The sequence below is a fragment of the Ranitomeya variabilis genome, chromosome 2 (genome assembly GCF_051348905.1).
Source record: "Ranitomeya variabilis isolate aRanVar5 chromosome 2, aRanVar5.hap1, whole genome shotgun sequence".
NCBI classification, from domain to species: Eukaryota; Metazoa; Chordata; class Amphibia; order Anura; family Dendrobatidae; genus Ranitomeya; species Ranitomeya variabilis.
In genome coordinates this window covers 307,731,639-307,753,622 of record NC_135233.1, presented here as the reverse complement: position 1 = coordinate 307,753,622, position 21,984 = coordinate 307,731,639, and the positions used below count along the sequence as shown (strand labels likewise).

The window sequence follows — 21,984 nt, the reverse complement described above, 5'->3', positions numbered from 1 at the left end:
TGCAGTAATTACAGCATTGCAGACCTTTGGCATTCTAGCAGTTAATTTGCTGAGGTAATCTGGAGAAATTTCACCCCATGCATCCAGAAGCCCCTCCCACAAGTTGGTTTGGCTTGATGGGCACTTTTTGCGTACCATACGGTCAAGCTGCTCCCACAACAGCTCAATGGGGTTGAGATCTGGTGACTGCGCTGGCCACTCCATTACAGATAGAATACTAGCTGCCTGCTTCTTCCCAAAATATTTCTTGCATAATTTGGAGGTGTGCTTTGGGTCGTTGTCCTGTTGTAGGATGAAATCGGCTCCAATCAAGCGCTGTCCACAGAGTATGGCATGGCATTGCAATATGGAGTGATAGCCTTCCTTATTCAAAATCCCTTTTACCTTGTACAAATCTCCCACTTTACCAGCACCAAAGCGACCCCAGACCATCACATTACCTCCACCATGCTTGACAGATGGCATCAGGCACTCTTCCAGCATCTTTTCAGTTGTTCTGCATCACACAAATGTTCTTCTGTTTGATCCTATCACCTCAAACCTGGATTTGTCTGTCCATAACACTTTTTTCCAATCTTCCTCTGTCCATTGTCTGTGTTATTTTACCCATATTAATCTTTTCCTTTTATTAGCCAGTCTCAGATATGGCTTTTTCTTTGCCACTATGCCCTGAAAGCCAGCATCCCGGAGTCGCCTCTTCACTGTAGACGTTGACACTGGCGTTTTCCGTGTAATGTTTAATAGAGCTGCCAGTTTAAGACCTGTGAGGCATTAATTTCTCAAACTACAGACTCTAATGTACTTTTCTTGTTGCTCAGTTGTGCAGCAGGGCCTCCCGCTTTCTTGTTAGAGCCTGTTTGTGCTCTCCTCTGAAGGGAGTAGTACACACCGTTGTAGGAAATCTTCAGTTTCTTGGCAATTTCTCACATGGAATAGGCTTAATTTCTAAGAACAAGAATAGACTGTCGAGTTTCACATGAAAGTTCTTTTTTTCTGGCCATTTTGAGAGTTTAATGGAACCAACAAATGTAATGCTCCAGATTCTCAACTAGCTCAAAGGAAGGTCAGTTTTATAGGTTCTCTAATCAGCCAAACCGTTTTCAGCTGTGCTAACATACTTGCACAAGGGTTTTCAAGGGTACTCTAACCATCCATTAACCTTCTTACACAATTAGCAAACACAAAGTACCATAAGAACACTGGAGTGATGGTTGTTGGAAATGGGCCTCTATACACCTATGAAGATATTGCATTACAAACCAGACGTTTGCAGCTAGAATAGTCATTTACCACATTAACAATGTATAGAGTGTATTTCTGAATGATTTAATGTTAGCGACATTGAAAAAACTGTGCTTTTCTTTAAAAAATAAGGAAATTTCTTAGTGACCCTAAACTTTTGACTGGTAGTGTATATATGTGTATATATATATAAATTGTAATATGACATTAGAACCATTGCTATTTTTTATACTTTAAAATACAACCTGATTTAAACAATAAATCAGTTTGTGACAAAAAGTGCCCTCTGGGATCTTCATCTAATCGATAGATTTCAGTTTAGATCTACACACAAGACTTTTTTTGGTGACTTTGGGTGAGTGGAGAGTCAGTAGATGTTGGAGTATATGGTGGGTGACACACTAATCCTTCACAAACTATATCACGCTTTGGATCGCCTCCAACATATTGACAATGTCAGCAATAAGTTTTCTAGTAGTGATGAGTGCCCGTTCTTGTGTGCTAACCGAGTGTCTTCAGCGTGCTCGAAAAATATATTCAAGTCCCCGTGGCTGCATGTCTCGCGGCTGTCGAGAAGCCTCGAGACATACAGCTGCGGGGACTCGAGCATAGTTTTCGAGCACGCCGAAGACACTCGGTTAGCACTCGAGCATGGTTGGATAACACCTCATGCCAGCACACTCGCTCATCACTATTCTCTAGTCAAAAGTGGTGCAACAGTTTGGTGTGGTGAAGCTTTATATTTTTCATGAAAAGGCAAAATAAGTAATTACTCCCATCCTGCTGCATTGTTAACAGCCTGCAGCATCCTTAAAGTATGTTATTATTTTGCCGGTGACAAACCCTTTAAATCATTTTGTAATGGCTTTCACTCCACTCTGACAGACGTGAACTTTGCTGTGTTGGGAGCTAGGGTGAAATATAAAAAAACTGTACACGCTTTATAATACATTGAAGGTTGAGGCCAAAAGTACAAAGCAGCTGAGTGTAATGAGGCATAGGAACTCAGCATGACATCCGCAGATCTGCACCTGATGCCATGTTCAGGCCGGATCACGGAATGTCCTTTATGGGGCTGATATATGAAGATTATTTATAGGATTTGTGTTCATACATGAATGTTCAGGGCTCATTTATTCCCTTGTAAACTTGACCTCATCCTGACTCTGAAATCATTCTAGGAAACCTACCTGGAAAGGTCATCAGGTAGCTATACTAAGCAATATTACCAGATGGAAAATATATATAGAAAGTACGTTCTAAGGTGATAAACTACACTACTCGCACCTCTAGTTTGTTAGGTGCAAATATATAGAATAATACAAAGTACAAAAGCATAAAACATTAACATCATAACATAATATTTTAATTATGGGTATAGAAGATGTCCTCATGGCCCAAAAATAAAATTAAAAAAATAATCTAAGTTTTTTTTTCTTAGTTTAACGCTATTTTTAAAGTAAATTTATGAATATACAATAAATATTTGATAAGTCGGTATCAAACACCTGGGTTACCTACTTGTTGGAAGTGAGGCTCCCCTGACTTCCATTCTGTCAGGTCTAGCAAACTATAACATGCACATCTAGTAGAAGTGGTTGTCCTAGACTTTAACATTGATGGCTTATCCTTAGGATAGATCATCAATGTCTGATCGGTGGGGGTGCGACACCCGCTGATCAGATGTTCCAAGTGTTGGCGCCAGCCTGAACTGCTCAGTTACAGAGCTACAGAGCTCCATTGATGGAATAGTGGCCGCAGCCAGGTACTGCACATCCAGCCCCCCATTAATTTGAATTGGGGTGGATGTGCAGTACCTGGCCATGGCCTGTATACAGTCAAAGGAGCTGTGCTGTGCAGCTCCTTAACTGAGTAGTTCTAGCCCACAACTAGAACAGCTAAACTGCATGAGTTCTGGTTTTCGCACCCCCACTGATCAGACATTGATTACCTATCCTTAGGATAAGCCATCAGTGTTAAAGTTCAGGATAATCCCTTTTGAGGGCTGTGTGGTCATACCTTCACATTCAGCCTCTGGACACCATATATCACACATTTATGACGTATTGTAGATTTGCCATAAATGCATGACATTTAGGCTTTCCAATCTGTATGTAAGTGGCCAAAAACTATTAATAATAATCTTTATTTATATAGCGCCAACATATTCCGCAGCGCTTTACAGTTTAACAGTTTCAAACACAACAGTCATAAGTAACAACATTAACAACACAATAATTAAAGCAAAATAAGATGACCCTGCTCGTGAGAGCTTACAGTCTACAATGAGGTGGGGGAGAGACAAAGTACAGGTGTGTATTTACAATGATGTATTTACAATGATGGTCCAGCCATCTTTAGGGGGTGGGGGATACATGGAACTAGTGAATGGGCTACACACACACACACACACACACAAACCTAAAATGACTTTGATTAGTGAATGTGATAGGCCGCTCTGAACAACTGTTTTGAGGGAGTGCCTAAAACTATGCAAATTGTGGATGGTCCTAATATCTTGGGGTAGAGCATTCCAGAGGATTGGTGCAGCACGGGAGAAGTCTTGGAGTCGGGAGTGGGAGGTACGAATTAGTGCAGAGGTTAGTCAAAAGTCGTTTGCAGAGCGCAGCGGTCAGTTAGGCCGATAGACCGAAATGAGGGAGGAGATGTAAGGGGGTGCCACACTGTGGGAAGCTTTGTGGGTGAGAACAAGTACTTTGAATTGGATTCTATAATGAATGGGCAGCCAGTGTAAAGACTGGTGAAGAGTGGACACGTCTGAATACCGATTAGCTAGATGGACAACCCTGGATGCTGCATTAAGGATAGACTGGAGAGGGGAAAGTCGAGTAAGGGGGAGGCCAATTAATAGAGCGTTGCAGTAATCCAGGCGGGAGTGGATCAAGGTGACAGTGAGGGTTTTTGTTGTTTCCATGGTGAGAAAAGGGCGGATTCTAGAGATGTTCTTCAGGTGTAAGCGGCACGAGTGGGCAAGAGATTGTATATGGGATGTGAAGGAGAGATCGGAGTCAAACATAACACCCAGACAGCGCGCCTGCTGCCGGGGTGTTATTATGGTGTGACCCACAGAGAGGGAAATGTCAGATTTAGGGAGGTTAGTAGATGGCGGAAGCAGAAGAAGTTCCGTTTTGGAGAGGTTGAGTTTCAGATAGAGAGCGGACATGATGTTGGAGACTGCGGACAGACAGTCACTGGTGTTCTGTAATACAGAGGGGGTAAGGTCAGGGGATGACGTGTATAGTTGTGTGTCATCGGCATAAAGATGGTACTGAAAGCCAAATCTGCTGATGGTCTGTCCAATTGGGGCCGTGTAGAGGGAGAAGAGAAGGGGGCCAAGGACTGAGCCCTGAGGTACCCCAACAGTGAGAGGAAGAGGAGATGAAGTGGAGCCAGCAAACAGAACACTGAAGGAGCGGTCAGAAAGATAGGAAGGGAATCAGGAGAGAGAACAGTGTCCTTAATGCCTAGTGACTGCAGCCTAGAGAGTAGGAGAGGGTGGTCAACAGTGTCGAAAGCTGCAGAAAGGTCGAGAAGAATGAGCAGAGAGTGGTCACTGTTACATTTTGCTGTCATAAGGTCATTGGTCACCTTGATGAGTGGAGTTTCTGGCCAATGTAAGGGGCGGAAACCGGACTGTGAAAGGTCTAGGAGGGAATGAATGGAGAGGTAACGGATAAGACGGGAGTAGATCAGGCGCTCCAAGAGTTTAGAGATGAAGGGGAGATTGGAGACTGGTCTGTAGTCATTTGTGCAGGATGAGTCGAGGGCGGGTTTCTTTAGTAATGGAGTAATTATAGAGTGTTTGAAAGAGGAGGGGAAAATGCCAGAGGAGAGGGAGAGATTAAAGATTGTAGTTAGGTGAGTTGTGATGACTGGAGGAGATGAGAAGGAATGGGGTCAGTAGTGCATGTAGTCGGATGAGAAGAAGAGAGGAGCTTGGAGACTTCTTCTGTGATGGGATCGAATGTGGAAAGTGAGCCAGGGTAAATGCAGGGAGGAATGGGAGTCACTGCACTTGGTGGCTGGGAGCGGATTTACTGACAGATATTATCTATTTTCTCTATAAAGTGGGAGGCCAGGTCATCAGCACAAATGTCTGTGATAGGGGCTTGTGCTTTTGGCCTGAGGAGGGAGTGAAAGGGGTCAAAAAGGTTCTTGGAGTTGTTGAATAGTGAGGAGATCAGAGTGGTGAAGTAGGTCTGTTTGGCGAGGTGAAGGGCAGAATTATAGGTTCATAACATAAGTTTGAAGTGTATGAAGTCTTTTGGTGTGCGAGTTTACCTCCATAAGCATTCAGCACACCTAGAGCATCGCTGGAGAAATCGGGTTTGCGATGTAAGACAGGGCTGTTTTACTCTGTGATTGGAGGTTTTGAGCGTGATGGGAGCTACTTGGTCAAGGGCGCTTCTAAGAATGTCATTTGTTGTGAACTCTGTTTCCGGGCTCCCTCCTGTGGTCGTGAGTGGTACTGTGTGAGTTCTCTCTTTGGGCTCCCCCTGGTGGCTTTTTGTTATTTTGCAGGTTTCTGGCTGGGATCAGCTGTCTCGTCATCTGCTAGTCAGGTTTCCTATTTAATCCACCTGGTCCTTCATTCCTTGCCTGTTGTCGTTGTATTCAGTGCTATTCTGATTGCTCCTGTCTACATCCGTTATCAGTCTCTCAAGAGAAGCTAAGTTTTGTTTGCTTATTTTTGCTCATCTGTGTTCAAGATGTTTCCTAGTATATGATGAGTTTTGTCCAGCTTGCTAATATGTGATTTCCTTGCTTGCTGGTGCTCTGGGGTGCTGAGTTGCTCCCCCCACATCGTTAGTTGGTGTGGGGGTTCTCGCATTCTCTGCGTGGATATTTTTGCATAGGGTTTTTTACTGAATGCACAGATCCCTTGCTATTTTCTGCTATCTAGCGTTAGCGGGCCTCATTTGCTCAATCTGTTTCATCTCTGCGTTTGTCTTTTCCTCTTAACTCACCGTTATTATTTGTGGGGGGCTTCTATATCTCTGGGGCTATTTCTCTGAGGCAAGTGAGGTCTTTACTTTCTCTTTAGGGGTAGTCAGTTTCTCAGGCCGTGAAGAGACGTCTAGGATTTCAGGAAACGTTCCACGGCTGCCTATAGTGTTTGCGGTTAGGATCAGGTTTGCGGTCAGTCCAGTTACCACATCCCCAGAGCTCGTCCTATTATCTTCTACTTAGCTGGTTAGATTTGTGATCCTAAGCCACTGAGGATCATAACAGTCATTGTAGTGATGTACAGCCAGATCATAACAGGAAAAAGAGAAGATTGGGGACAATTATGAGTGTAGGGAGTCTGAAAGTGTATGAGGGTTAATAGCATGTAGATTTCTGAATGTGTGGTAGGTAGGAGTGTGCTGGGGTGGGTGAGAAATTGTGAGTGTGAAGGAGAGAATGTTATGGTCAGATAGGGGAAGCGGTGTTTTATCTAGTTGGGAGATTGAACAGAGCCGGACAAAGACCAGGTCAAGGGTGTTACCGTCTTTGTGTTTCAGAGGTTGAGAGCTGTGAGAGGCCTAAAGAAGTGGTTAGTCATAGAAGCTGGGATGCATATGTGGAAATGGGGCTATTAATGGGGATGTTGAAGTCTCCCAGGATAAGGGTTGTATAGGTTCTGAGGACATGAAGTGCGGCAGCCAGGCAGAGAAATGGTCTAGCAAGTAGGCGGGTGAGCCTGGGGGCCGGTATATGACCGCTACTCTGAGAGAGAGGGGATGAAAGAGCCTAATGGTGTGGACCTCAAAAGAAGGGAATGAGAGTGATGGAACTGGGAGGATGACCTGGAAAGTGCATTGTGGGGACAGGAGTATGCCGACTCCACCACCATGTCTGTTTATGGGTCTTGGGGAATGTGAGAATTATAAGCCACCATGGGAAATGGCAGCAGGAGAGATAGTGTCAGAATCCTGAAAGCAGATTTCCGTGAGGGCCAACAGATTAAGAGAGTTTTTCAGAAAGTAATTGTATAGGAAAAGCTTGTTATATACAAACCGTGGATTCCAAAGGGCACAATTGAAAGGAGATGAAGGAGTGCAACTAATATTAGTAAGATTAGTAAGGTTTCGATGTGAGGTAGGGTAGGGGTTGAGGTTGGGGGAGATGTCCCCTGAAATCATTAGGATTAGGAAGATAAAGAGCAAGTAGTTTTTGGAATTGTACAAATTTTTTTGTGCAGTGTGTTTGGGCAAGATGGGCTGAGGTTTTTCAGGTAGGTGAGAAGTGCATGGGAGCTGTATGTGGGAGAGGGAAGGAGAGAGGAGCTGATGTATATGAGTCGTGATGGAGGGTGATGGAGCGGTGAAAGTGGATGGCAAGGGAAGGAGGATAGGAATAAAGCACATGGACAGAAGGGAGAGCAGAGTGTGGGTTACCTGACTCCTGCCCTGACTAACTGCCATGGAATAACTGCTTTATCTCGATGCTTATATTTGGGATGCTTTGCTTCGGGGATGCTCGCATGCACCCCCACATTCGTGCACCCCTAAGGATGTTTCTAAATTTATAGACCATAATCCAGGCTCAGGAGAGACGGATTGTGGGAACTGGTTGGGGATAAGCCAGCACACCAGGGGGTGGTTAGATGATCAAAGCCATTGGGACAAAAACATTGTTCAAAATACATTTTTCCGTAGGGAATAACATGAGAAATGATGCAATAAGCCACGGATTCCAACTTTAGTATCTGCCCAAATATCCCCTCTAGTGCCTGCTCCAAGTGTTTGTTCAGTATTTGGGTTAAAATTAGTTGGGTATAAGGTGAAGGCAAAAAAAGTAGATTGTGAAATCAGACCAATACTAGGGTATGTTTGAAGTTTAGCTATGGAAACACATAGGGGCTGTGTGCACAAAAACGGAATGAGACTATTTGCAAAGTAGTTTCAGGATCAATAAAAAGCGGTGAAAACTGCATAACTATCATCAGATTTCACAATACAAGATGCATATATTAATAAATAGCTATCTTAGACCTGATGAGACTGGTGCACCTACTTTGAAATTCCATGTCAGAAAGGCTATATAAAGGTGAACATGATGGGAGACCAGCTATAGAGAGAGCGCTCATGAATACAAGTGTATCTGATCTCCACTGACTCGGCCTGACTGATTGCTGCAGCTTGTGATGAGCAGTGTGAGATTTTATCAGCAGGAAGGAAGGACAGTGAGGAACTGTCAATCAGGCTAAGTGGGAGGAGATAGATTTTAAACTATCGTAAAAGGATTATGCAGCTATTCTGACATGGATTTTCACAGTAAGTACTCCGGCCTCATATGGTCTTATTTAATGATACATGCAGCTTGTATGTACAATTTTGTGAAAGCTTCACTTTAAACCAGGCTTTATAGGCTTTCATTTATTTAGATAAATATTTTTATGACAGCAGCACAATATTTCTCTAGCGATCATTGACTAACGCACATTTGGATTTGTACATTTGCATTTGACTCCTGCCATATAAGAGAAAATCAAACCCCCCAAACCTTGTCCGACTAATCCACTAATGTATTCCTACAAATTGATTAAATAAAATAGGAGTCTCATCGTCCATGTGAGATTACAGCTGACAGCACGGGCTGATAAAACATGGCCGGGGTATATACTTCTACAGCTGACAAGATAGTAAAAACATGCCAGCCCTCCTGACGGATACCGGAAAAATGGTGGAAATCGACAGCCAGAAGGCTGAAAGCGATTAAGCTATTGATTAACATTAGGCATCATCTCTAAGGGAAAAGTCAATTATTGACTGAATAAACAGCCTCTTGCCACCTTCAAAGAAGCTTTAATCACGGATCTTGCTTGTTTACATCGGGGAAATGGAGACACAGACCTATGTTCTTCTGGTCGTAATCCTGCTCATAGAAAGCCTGCAGAAGATGCTATGATTTCCATGCACGGACAGCACTTGTCTTATACGCTTATGAAGGTGAAAGTCTTATCATAGACAGTATTAAAAATGTCAGTATAAGGGTAATCAACTGATTGCTCCAGGTCTTTCTCATACGTCAGGAAGCTATTAGATGAATGGCTATCCTTGTAATAGAAGGACACCTCTAGCCAACCAGAACCCTATCTAATCTGACTCCTAATGGGAGGTTCCTACATCTTAGGTATTCAAATCGACAGCATAATGGCTCAGTGGTTAGCACTGGAGCTTTGCAGCACTGGGGTCCTGTCTTCAATTCCCACCAAGGACAACATCTGTAAGAGGTTTGTATGTTCTCCCCGTATTTACGTGGGTTTCCTCCAAGTTCTCCAGTGTCCTCCCACACTCTAAAAATAGGGACTTTAGATTATGAGCCACAATGGGATCAGCGATGATGTCTGTAAAGCACTACAGAGCATGATGATGCTATATAAGTAAAATATATAAAATATACCAAATAGGATGTATGGACGGAGTTATCTTCATGTGACAATGCCTTTGATGAGCCACATATCAGTTGAGCGTTACAGTTCACCACTATTGTTTTTAATTAAATTATCTTATAGGAAAGCTTATTATTGACACGGTGATCACTGATCCACAACATCTATGTGACTGTGGTGCTCATAAGATCCTTAAGGTGCAGGACATTTTTACTAAAATCTGCTTCCAGCAATACTTGAGGTCTCACATGCCATGTACTCTCCAAGAGATGACTAAGTTTCTCCACAAGTAATGGTGATCTTTTTGTGAATAAATCATGGACCTTTTTACCTACACATCTTAATTTAATCCTAAAGGTGTGTGGAATCTATTTTTCCTATTTTGCAGTCTACATTGTGAGTTAGAGGTCTTCCAGGACTTGGCACTCCTATTTACTCCTTCACAGACAAGGTTTTAAGTGTGAGTGATGCCTGGTCTCCTTTTCACTCCTCCTTAAGATGAGGCCATGTTTGACACATGGAGAGGTAGGACATTAGTGATAGGGACCATCCATATTTCGTTACGCCTTGAAGTGGTTAGATGGCTTTTTCACTTTTTTTTCATAAAAAAACCCTCCAAGTACCTTACATTTTTAAGGCTTACAACATTATTAGAGTTAATGTATTCATTACTCGCAGTGCGCCGTCGTGTGTATATATGTTTGTACATTGGCCAAATGGCGCATTTGTGTACCTGTACAATAATTTAATGCTAAAAGTATAAGAGACTATTTTTTTTTTCCATTACAATCAATGTGCCTTTTCACAAGTCCATTTTCTTTTATGGAGTGATTGTCTGCAAACCCTCCCCTGCCCCGCTTAAAAAAAAACAAAACCCCGAAAAACAAGATCTGTCCTACTTTGATCCATGCTGCTGATCAAACATGGCAATGAAAGTCAATATCCTTGTTTTACTTTTTAATGGGCAGGAGAAACTAAGAACTTTTATTTTATTTATTTTTTCTTACAAGGTAAAAAAGGTTTGTAAAAACTAACATAGAAAAAAAAAAAATGGGCCCCGGACACTGGAAAAAAAAAAAAAAGATTATTTTTCATGATTGAGAAAAAAAAATTGACTTGTGAAACCAACAGACAGGACTTTAACCCCTTCACCCCCAAGGGTGGTTTGCACGTTAATGACCGGGCCAATTTTTACAATTCTGACCACTGTCCCTTTAGGAGGTTATAACTCTGGAACGCTTCAACGGATCTTGGCGATTCTGACATTGTTTTCTTGTGACATATTGTACTTCATGATAGTGGTAAAATTTCTTCGATATAACTTGCGTTTATTTGTGAAAAAAACGGAAATTTGGCGAAAATTTTGAAAATTTTGCAATTTTCCAACTTTGAATTTTTATGCCCTTAAATCACAGACATATGTCACGCAAAATACTTAATAAGTAACATTTCCCACATGTCTACTTTACATCAGCACAATTTTGGAACCCAAATTTTTTTTTGTTAGGGAGTTATAAGGGTTAAAAGTTGACCAGAAATTTCTCATTTTTACAACACCATTTTTTTTTAGGGACCACATCTCATTTGAAGTCATTTTGAGGGGTCTGTATGATAGAAAATACCCAAGTGTGACACCATTCTAAAAACTGCACCCCTCAAGGTGCTCAAAACCACACTCAAGAAGTTTATTAACCCTTCAGGTGTTTCACAGGAATTTTTGGAATGTTTAAATAAAAATGAACATTTAATTTTTTTTCACACAAAATTTATTTCAGCTCCAATTTGTTTTATTTTACCAAGGGTAACAGGAGAAAATAGACTGCAAAAGTTGTTGTACAATTTGTCCTGAGTACGCTGATACCCCATATGTGGGTGTAAACCATTGTTTGGGCGCATGGCAGAGCTTGGAAGGGAAGGAGCGCCATTTGACTTTTCAATGCAAAATTTACTGGAATTGAGATGGGACGCCATGTTGCGTTTGGAGAGCCCCTGATGTGCCTAAACATTGAAACCCCCTACAAGTGACACCATTTTGGAAAGTAGACCCCCTAAGGAACTTATCTAGATGTGTGGTGAGCACTTTGACCCACCAAGTGCTTCACAGAAGTTTATAATGCAGAGCCGTAAAAATAAAAAATCATATTTTTTCACAAAAATGATCTTTTCGCCCCCAATTTTTTATTTTCCCAAGGGTAAGAGAAGAAATTGGTCCCCAAAAAATGTTGTGCAATTTGTCCTGAGTACGCAGATACCCCATATGTTGGGGTAAACCACTGTTTGGGCGCATGGCAGAGCTTGGAAGGGAAGGAGCGCCATTTGACTTTTCAATGCAAAATTTACTGGAATTGAGATGGGACGCCATGTTGCGTTTGGAGAGCCCCTGATGTGCCTAAACATTGAAACCCCCTACAAATGACACCATTTTGGAAAGTAGACCCCCTAAGGAACTTATCTAGATGTGTGGTGAGCACTTTGACCCACCAAGTGCTTCACAGAAGTTTATAATGCAGAGCTGTAAAAATAAAAAATCATATTTTTTCACAAAAATGATCTTTTCGCCCCCAATTTTTTATTTTCCCAAGGGTAAGAGAAGAAATTGGTCCCCAAAAAATGTTGTGCAATTTGTCCTGAGTACGCAGATACCCCATATGTTGGGGTAAACCACTGTTTGGGCGCATGGCAGAGCTTGGAAGGGAAGGAGCGCCATTTGACTTTTCAATGCAAAATTGACTGGAATTGAGATGGGACGCCATGTTGCGTTTGGAGAGCCCCTGATGTGCCTAAACATTGAAACCCCCCACAAATGACACCATTTTGGAAATTAGACCCCCTAAGGAACTTATCTAGATGTGTTTTGAGAGCTTTGCACCCCCAAGTGTTTCACTACAGATTATAACGCAGAGCCGTGAAAATAAAAATTCTTTTTTTTTTTCACAAAAATGATTTTTTAGCCCCCAGCTTTTGTATTTTTACAAGAGTAACAGAATAAACTGGACCCCAAAAGTTGTTGTCCAATTTGTCCTGAGTACGCTGATACCCCATATATGGAGGGTAACCACTGTTTGGGCGCATGACAGAGCTCGGAAGGGAAGGAGCGCCATTTGGAATGCAGACTTAAATGGATTGGTCTGCAGGCGTCACGTTGCATTTGCAGAGCCCCTGATGTACCCAAACAGTACAAACCCCCCACAAGTGACCCCATATTGGAAACTAGACCTCCCAAGGAACTTATCTAGATGTGTTGTGAGAACTTTGAACCCCCAAGTGTTTCACTACAGTTTGTAACGCAAAGCCGTGAAAATAAAAATTCTTTTTTTTTTCACAAAAATGATTTTTTAGCCCCCAGATTTGTATTTTTACAAGGGTAACAGAATAAATTGGACCCTACAAGTTGTTGTCCAATTTGTCCTGAGTATGCTGATACCCCCTATGTGGGGGGTAACCACTGTTTGGGCACATGACAGAGCTCGGAAGGGAAGGAGCGCCATTTGGAATGCAGACTTAAATGGATTGGTCTGCAGGCGTCACGTTGCATTTGCAGAGCCCCTGATGTACCCAAACAGTACAAACCCCCCACAAGTGACCCCATATTGGAAACTAGACCTCCCAAGGAACTTATCTAGATGTGTTGTGAGAACTTTGAACCCCCAAGTGTTTCACTACAGTTTACAACGCAGAGCCGTGAAAATAAAACATATTTTTTTCCCACAAAAATGATTTTTAGCCCCCCAAATTTTTATTTTCCCAAGGATAACAAGAGAACTTGGACCCCAGAAGTTGTTGTTCAATTTGTCCCGAGTACGCTGATAACCCATATGTTGGGGTAAACCCCTTTTTGGACGCACGGGAGAGCTCGGAAGGGAAGGAGCACTGTTTTACTTTTTCAACGCAGAATTGGCTGGAATTGAGATCGGACGCCATGTCGCGTTTGGAGAGCCCCTGATGTGCCTGAACAGTGGAAACTCCCCAATTCTACCTGAAACCCTAACCCAAACACACCCCTAACCCTAATCCCAACGGTAACCCTAACCCTACCCCTAACCTCACCTCTAACCGTTTAATGAACATTTTCTGACAGTCATAAGTGCCACGTATTTAAGTGCCACGTATTTAAGTGCCACATATTTAAGTGCCACGTGTTTCAGTGCCACGTGTTTCAGTGCCACGTGTTTCAGTGCCACGTGTTTCAGTGCCACGTGTTTCAGTGCCACGTGTTTCAGTGCCACGATATTTCAGTGCCACGTATTTCAGTGCCACGTACTATAAATACTATAACTATGTGGTTATACGTGGCACTGAAATATCGTGGCACGTAAATACGTGGCACTTAAGTACGTGGCACTTAAGTACGTGGCACTTAAATACGTGGCACGTAAATACGTGGCACGTAAATACGTGGCACGTAAATACGTGGCACGTAAATACGTGGCACGTAAGTACGTGGCACTTATATACGTGGCACTTATATACGTGGCACTTATATACGTGGCACTTATATACGTGGCCACTGAAATATCGTGGCACTTATATACGTATATAAACGTATATTTTAGTGCCACGTATTTCAGGTTAGGGGTAGGGTTAGGGGTAGGGTTTTTTTTTTTTGTTTGTTTTCTTGTGTTTTTCTATAAAAACGCATGCGTCTAAAAACGCATGCGTTTTACCACGTTTACATGCGTTTTTTCACACATGCGTTTTTTTAAAAAACGCATGCAGATAAAAACGCAAGTGTGAAACCAGCCTAAAAGACGCTTTTTATAGCAAAAAAGTTTTTGCGTCTCCACATTTTGAGACCTATAATTTTTCCACATTTTGGTCCACAGAGTCATGTGAGGTCTTGTTTTTTGTGGGACGAGTTGACGTTTTTATTGGTAACATTTTCGGACACGTGACCATTTTTGATCACTTTTTATTCCGATTTTTGTGAGGCAGAATGACCAAAAACCAGCTATTCATGAATTTCTCTTGGGGGAGGCGTTTATACCGTTCCGCGTTTGGTAAAATTGATAAAGCAGTTTTATTCGTCGGGTCAGTACGATTACAGCGATATCTCATTTATATAATTTTTTTATGTTTTGGCGCTTTTATACGATAAAAACTATTTTATAGAAAAAATAATTATTTTGGTATCGCTTTATTCTCAGGACTATAACTTTTTTATTTTTTTGCTGATGATGCTGTATGGCGGCTTGTTTTTTGCGGGACAAGATGACGTTTTCAGCGGTACCATGGTTATTTATATCCGTCTTTTTGATCGCGTGTTATTCCACTTTTTGTTCGGCGGTATGGTAATAAAGCGTTGTTTTTTGCCTCTTTTTTTTTTTTTTTTTCTTACGGTGTTTACTGAAGGGGTTAACTAGTGGGGCAGTTTTATAGGTTGGGTCGTTACGGACGCGGCGATACTAAATATGTGTACTTTTATTGTTTTTTTAATTTTATTTAGATAAAGAAATGTATTTATGGGAATAATATTTTATTTTTTTTTTCATTATTTTGGAATATTTTTTTTTTTTTTTTTTACACATTTGGAAATTTTTTTTTTTAACTTTTTTACTTTGCCCCAGGGGGGGACAATACAGATCGGTGATCTGCCAGTTTGCATAGCACTCTGACAGATCACCGATCTGAGGAAAGTGCAGGCTGCTTCACAGTGCCTGCTCTGAGCAGGCGTCTGTGAAGCCACCTCCCTCCCTGCAGGACCCGGATCCGCGGCCATCTTGGATCCGGGTCTGGGAGCTGCAGGGAGGGAGGTAAGACCCTCGCAGCATCGCGATCACATCGCGTTGCTGCGGGGGGCTCAGGGAAGCCCGCAGGGAGCCCCCTCCCTGCGCGATGCTTCCCTGCACCGCCGGCACATCGCGATCATGTTTGATCGCGGTGTGCCGGGGGTTAATGTGCCGGGGGCGGTCCGTGACCGCTCCTGGCACATAGTGCCGGATGTCAGCTGTGATAATCAGCTGACACCCGGCCGCGATCGGCGGCGCTCCCCCCGTGAGCGCCGCTGATCGCGTATGACGTACTATCCCGTCGGCGGTCATACGGGCCCACCCCACCTCGACGGGATAGTACGTCAAATGTCGGGAAGGGGTTAAGGCAATGTGTAGACAGGGTTTTTTTTTTAGGTGCTTTTGGACTGCTGACAGAAAAATTAAGATGATCTGATTCTGAAATGTAAGAAAAAAGGCTGCTTCCTTAAAGCCCAATATAATTTAATTGTGAAAGGGTAAAGACCCCAAAGTATTAGCAGCAATAACAGGTTATCAAGGTGACACTCTAGGTTGACCATCTTCAGGCCTACGGGCAGCACGGTGTCTCAGTGGTTAGCATTGCAGCCTTGCAGCGCTGGAGTCCTGGGTTCAAATCCCACCAAGGACAACATCCGCAAGGAGTTTGTATGTTCTCCCTGTGTTTGCGTGGGTTTCCTTCCACATTCCAAAGACATACTGATAGGGAATATAGATTGTGAGCCCCAAGGGGATAGCGATGATAATGTGTGCAAACTGTAAAGCGCTGCGGAATATGTTAGCGCTATGTAAAAATAAAGTTTATTATTATATTATTAAGCCCACCCATGCCAATAAGGTTTTAACGTGAAGAATGTTGTGAACACATTAGTGGGGTGAAGGAACATGACCTATTCTTTTATAATGAAATGTAGTACAAGTACCATAGTTTTATTTTGGAATTATTTTTCTTACAAATTGTATTAAATTGAATTACAGCTAAACAGAAAATAAAAGAAAAATATAAACTGTAATTTGTTCAAGGAAATAGAAAAAAAATATGAAACCATCTGATAATGTCACATAATGCAACGTGATTAGATAGATTGTTATGTAAAAAAGAATGTGATGATTGTGCCAAATTGTTAATGATACCTCCACCCAGAAATACAGAACACTGACAACTCCTGGATCACCCAACAAGCTGAATTTTCTTCCACTGTTTGATAGACAATCCCGGCATGTGTTGCTCCTATCGAACAGTGGCGAGACATGCTGCCGTGGGGATTGGAGCATTTTTTTCCAACACACTGAAAATATTCAATCAAATAACACCTTACCCGAGCATGCTCTGTCATCACTAATTATTATATAAAGAAGAATGTGATCATGGTGCCAAATCATTAATTATGTTTCCACCCAGATACATAAAACACAGGTGCAGAGCTGACAACTCATTCGCCACCCAAGAAGCTACTGACATTTTTTCAACTTGCAAGAAATAAGAAAAGGTGTATCTCGACCCCCGTTCATCAGGAAATTGTGGTTGCATTTAGGGGAGACCAAATGAGAAGGTGATGTCTATGAGATTTATAAAACATGTATATTATAATTGGGCAGATTTGGACTTCAGTGGTCATTAAAAGCTGTGTGGCACTACTAGAGGAATGGTATTTTAAGATATTGAACAATAATTGTCTATTATTTGTGCGAGAGCATCTAATGAGTCTGTGCAAAGGTCATTGTGAATGGAGGGGATCAGGGACAGGTGTCACCGTCTATTGTGATTAATTGATCCCTCATTATCAGCCATGTATAGAGATATTGTCATTCAATGTAATCCTGCCTCTGATGATAAGCAGCCTGCTAAAAATGCAGCGCCCCAGAGTCCTGGTCGTTGCAGTAATGTCGTTCTTCCACCAGGGGTAGTGATATTACGTCTGAAGGCAATAAAGGAGATCTCTTTACCAGGTATCACAAACCACACAACACACTTCACACTCCAGGCCGCCAGGGGGAGCCATGCCCCTATCTATTAGGGCACTCCTCACAACTAGGTAAAACTGGCAGTCTGGACAGGAAGTGAGGGAGAAGCGAGCTGGGTTTCACCCAGGCAGCACCAGTCTGGCGGACGCTGGCTGGGCTAGACCTAGTAAGCTGCTATCTGAGCTCCTCTCAGGTAGTGGGTCCCTGACAGGGGTGGGTTCCTGTCAGAGGCCAAGACAGAAGGCCACAGAGCTGCGCCTGCCCCACATGCGGCAGCATCCTAAGAAAGAGACATTGAAGGGAATTGCGTTGCTGAGAGTGAGAAATGAAGTCTTAGCACAAGGAGAGGAAACCAGAAGGAGTTCTGCCCTGCAAAAGGCTGCCTCCTTTCTGAGGCGCAGAATCCGGTAGCCAGAATACCGAGGGAGTAAGGATCTCTACGCTTTACTTCAGAGACTGGCAGGACAGATAATTCCACGTTACCTGCCCGACCTATACCCAGGAGGCACGGTGGCAACTTGTGGGGACTGGGGTGTGCTAGAGTCCCTGTAAAAAAAGCCTCAGGCCATCAGTCATACAGGTTGTTGCTATCCATCAGGGGGACAGAGAGAAAGACATAACATCTAGAACAGAGGTGTCAAACTGCATTCCTCGAGGGCCGCCAACAGGTCATGTTTTCAGGATTTCCTTGTATTGCACAGGTGATAATTTAATCACCTGCACAGAATGATTCCAGCACCTTGTGGAATGCTAAGGAAATCCTGAAAACATGACCTGTTGGCGGCCCTCGAGGAATGCAGTTGGACACCTCTGATCTAGAACATCTACAACAGTTGTGAGGACCTTATGAGAAGCTCAGCAGTAAGGTACTACAACATCCAGACGCTAGAGGAAGGCTACTGATTTCCACCTGGATAAGGGGACTCTGGATTTGCCTTCAGACTGGCCTGACTCTGCCTACCCTGTGGTCTGGTGCTCTGGACTGTGGACGCTGAAGCCTTCAGTAAAGGTAAAGAGACTGCAACCTTGTGTCCTCGTTCTTCACTGCACCTTCTTACACCATTCACCATCTACACACTGGGAAGCCCTGGGTATACACTTCGCCTGTGGGAAGGTATACCATCTAGCTGCCATCACATCATCCCCAGTGGACCCCTAAGCAGCGTCGGTCACCCTGACCGAATACCACAGGTGGCATCACGAATATTATCCCTTTAAAGATCTTTCCCCCCATTTACAACAGACGTCCCTAGGGCCACGGACCGGGTCAGCCACCGTGACATCCCCCTTGAGAACCGAAGGGCCCGGTACCGAGTAACCCAAAGCCCTTGGGGGCACTCCAAAAACACTTCCTGAAAGTATGGGTCTAAAATAGTCCCTGGGGCCAATGTGAAAATGAAATGATTACTGGTGGAGGAGGCGCAGTCAGAACTTTCTATTAATACATACCCTGTGCTTCTTTAGCATAGGTGTAGACAACGATGGAGAATGTGATCTCTGTGTATAATGAGGGAGCAGGAAAAAAAAGGACTTAAATATCCAATTGAGATTTTTTTTTCACAGCTCTTTAAACCACATGTACAAAACAAACTGATGTTCCTGGTCCCATATGAGAATACATGAGCCTATCTTGAGCTACTAAAAGGGAATCTGTCAGCAAGTTTTTCTACCTCATCTGAGAGCAGCATAATGTAGACAAAGAGAAGATGAATCCAACCATATATCACTTAGATTACTGGGTGCAGCTATTCTGACACAATCAGAGTTTTTAGATTTAGCAGTGTAGCAGAGCTGAGAAAGCTAACCCCGCCCACACCAGGCTCTCAGTGTACATAGCTATAGACAGTGAGCTGCTTATCACAGAAGGGGTGGAGTCAGACTAGAGCTCAGCCTCTGTAGCCCTAGCAATGATAATCACTAGGTGACTAAACCTTCAGTGTAAGCAAACAGCAGCACACAGCCTGACATGTGATACATCGTTGAATTCAGTGTTTTAACCCCTGCCTCATACTGTCCTCAGATTACATAGCAAAAACTTGCTGACAGATTCCCTTTAAGCAATAATTTTCTGATCACACATTCCCTTTACAGCTCACATATTCTCTACTACAGTTATTGATGGAGAGATTCGCATATTTCTTCCCAAAGTTAGACATTATTACATTACTGAAAACTTTCAGACTCCAGTAGGCTGTAATTTGTCTTTGCTGTAGCAGTAGCTACATGTATCATTAATAGATTCACTTTGGAGCAAGAATTACATATCCCTTTGATACAATCAATTAAGGAACACAGTTGTTAAAGTAATGATCATTGTTTAATTAAAAGGGCTGACTTGTGCGTAAATGAAATCCTAATGACGGTCAGAGCGTTTCTATTTCCATGTGTCGTGTATCACAATTCATTATCTGCCCTCTCTTAAACAAAGTTCTGCAGGTCGCAGTACGGTCTGTGAAAACTAATTAAAGTGAAAAGTCCCCTACTGTTACACATCAGAGGACGACAGAGCTAGCTTCTAGTTTGGCTTGGTTCTTGTGTGGGCTGAAGACTCACTGAAAAAACTAAAGGAGAGCAAATTAAAATTTGGAATGTAAATTGCCTAAAAAAGTGTTTGCTGTGCAATTACTGCTAATTACAATGGTTGTGTAATGTCTTCTGCCTCCTTCCTGGCTGTACATGTAAGATAATTGCAGTTCTTTTGACAGATATCAGCTCCATTTTTCCCATTAATATGCATTTTTTGGAATTGGATGCAATTGAATATGTTGGAAGTGAAGCTTTGACCACGGTGAAGAAATATTGAGAAATAAATCGGCACAGAATGTTAACGGTAGAAAATAAATAGATAATAAAAAGTCGATAAAATGCTGATGAATTATTGTGACTAAATATAATTATATACAGAGGAAAAAAAATAGAGAATAGTCTTTTTACTCATTTCACTTTTCTTATATTTCTAAGTGAATACTTCTGTAATATAGATAAGCATCTTCTTCTACTCACCAACAGAGGCTGGCATTTCACCCCATTGTAAAACGGTTTCCTTTGTGAAGTGTCCATATGTATCGATATAAACCCCTTCATCTTCATAGCTCAGCAGGAGCTCCATGCCGTTTGTGTTGGGAAGAATGATAATGGCATGAGGGTGAATATTTCCCTGGATCTAAAATCATAATCATACATTGTAGTAAGCATTTTACAAAAATAAGAATCATAATGATGACACAATAAGAACACAATAAAACTGACTTTATAGTCAGCTGTTTACTGGGCAACATTTCTATCTGTCTATCTATTGATCTCCTATTCATTTATCTATGTATCTATCTAATATCTATCAATCATCTATCTATAAATCCATCCATCTCTGTATCTATCTATCCATCGCTATCTATTATCTACATATCTATCTGTCTATCTCTAACTATCTATCATCTATCTATCAATTATCTACATATCTATCTATCTTCTATCTATCATCTACCTATCGATATATATAATCATCTAAGGGTCACTTCCGTCTGTTTGTCTGTCTGTCACGGAAATCCCGCGTTGCTGATTGGTCGCGGCCGGTAGGCGACGGGCACAGTCCGGCCGCGAATTCGCCCCTTTCTACTCTCTGTCAGTGCCCCCTCCAGTCAGTGCTCAGACAGGGTTAATGTCTGCGATACACTGCGTTATGCCGCAGTGTAACGCAGTCCATTAACGCTGCTATTAACCCTGTGTGACCAACTCTTTACTATTGATGCTGCCTATGCAGCATCAATAGTAAAAAGATCTAATGTTAAAAATAATAAAATAAAAAATTATTATATTCTCACCTTCCGTCGCCTTTCCCGCTGCTCCTCGCGACGCTCCGGTCCATGCATTGCGGTCTCACGAGATGATGACATGGCAGTCTCGCGAGACCGCTACATCATCATCTCGCGAGACCGCAATGCATTCTCGGGACCGGAGCGCCGCAAGAAGCATCGGGAAATGCCTGGGCTGGATCTGGGGGGCTCCGGAAGGTGAGTATATAACTATTTCTTTTTTAACTGGGATATGGTGCCCACACTGCTATATACTACATGGGCTGTGTTAGATACTGCATGGGCTGTGTAATATACTACGTCTCTGTGCTATATACTACGTGGCTGTGGTATATATTACGTGGCTGGGCAATATACTACATCGCTGGGCAATATACTACATGGGCTGTGTTATACTGCATAGGCTGTATTATATACTGTGTGGGCTGTGTTATATACTACGTCTCTGTGCTATATACTACATGGCTGAGGTATATGTTACGTGGCTGGGCAATATACTACGTGGCCTGTGTTATATACTACGTGGCCTGTGTTATATACTGCATGGGCTATGTTATATACTACGTGGCTGTGCTATATACTACGTGGCTGTGCAATATATTATGTGGCTGTGCAATATATTACATGGCTGGGCAATATACTACATGGGCTGTGTTATATCTTGCATAGGCTGTGTTATATACCACGTGGGCTGTGTTATATACTACGTCTCTGTGCTATATACTATGTGGCTGTGGTATATATTATGTAGCTGGGCAATATACTACATCGCTGTGCTCTATACTACGTGGCCTGTGTTATATACTACATAGGCTGTATTATA

The 21,984-nt window shown here is 42.5% G+C and overlaps 1 protein-coding gene across 1 annotated transcript in view; it reads right to left on the bottom strand.

Moving 5' to 3' along the window:
• Positions 1 to 21,984, bottom strand: part of NRK (Nik related kinase) — a 348,898-nt gene that overhangs the window by 22,735 nt on the left and 304,179 nt on the right. The window contains exon 30 of the mRNA XM_077285205.1: positions 20,353 to 20,512. Within this exon, the coding sequence (XP_077141320.1) occupies positions 20,353 to 20,512 (160 nt within the window). The remainder of the gene's footprint in view (positions 1 to 20,352; positions 20,513 to 21,984) is intronic.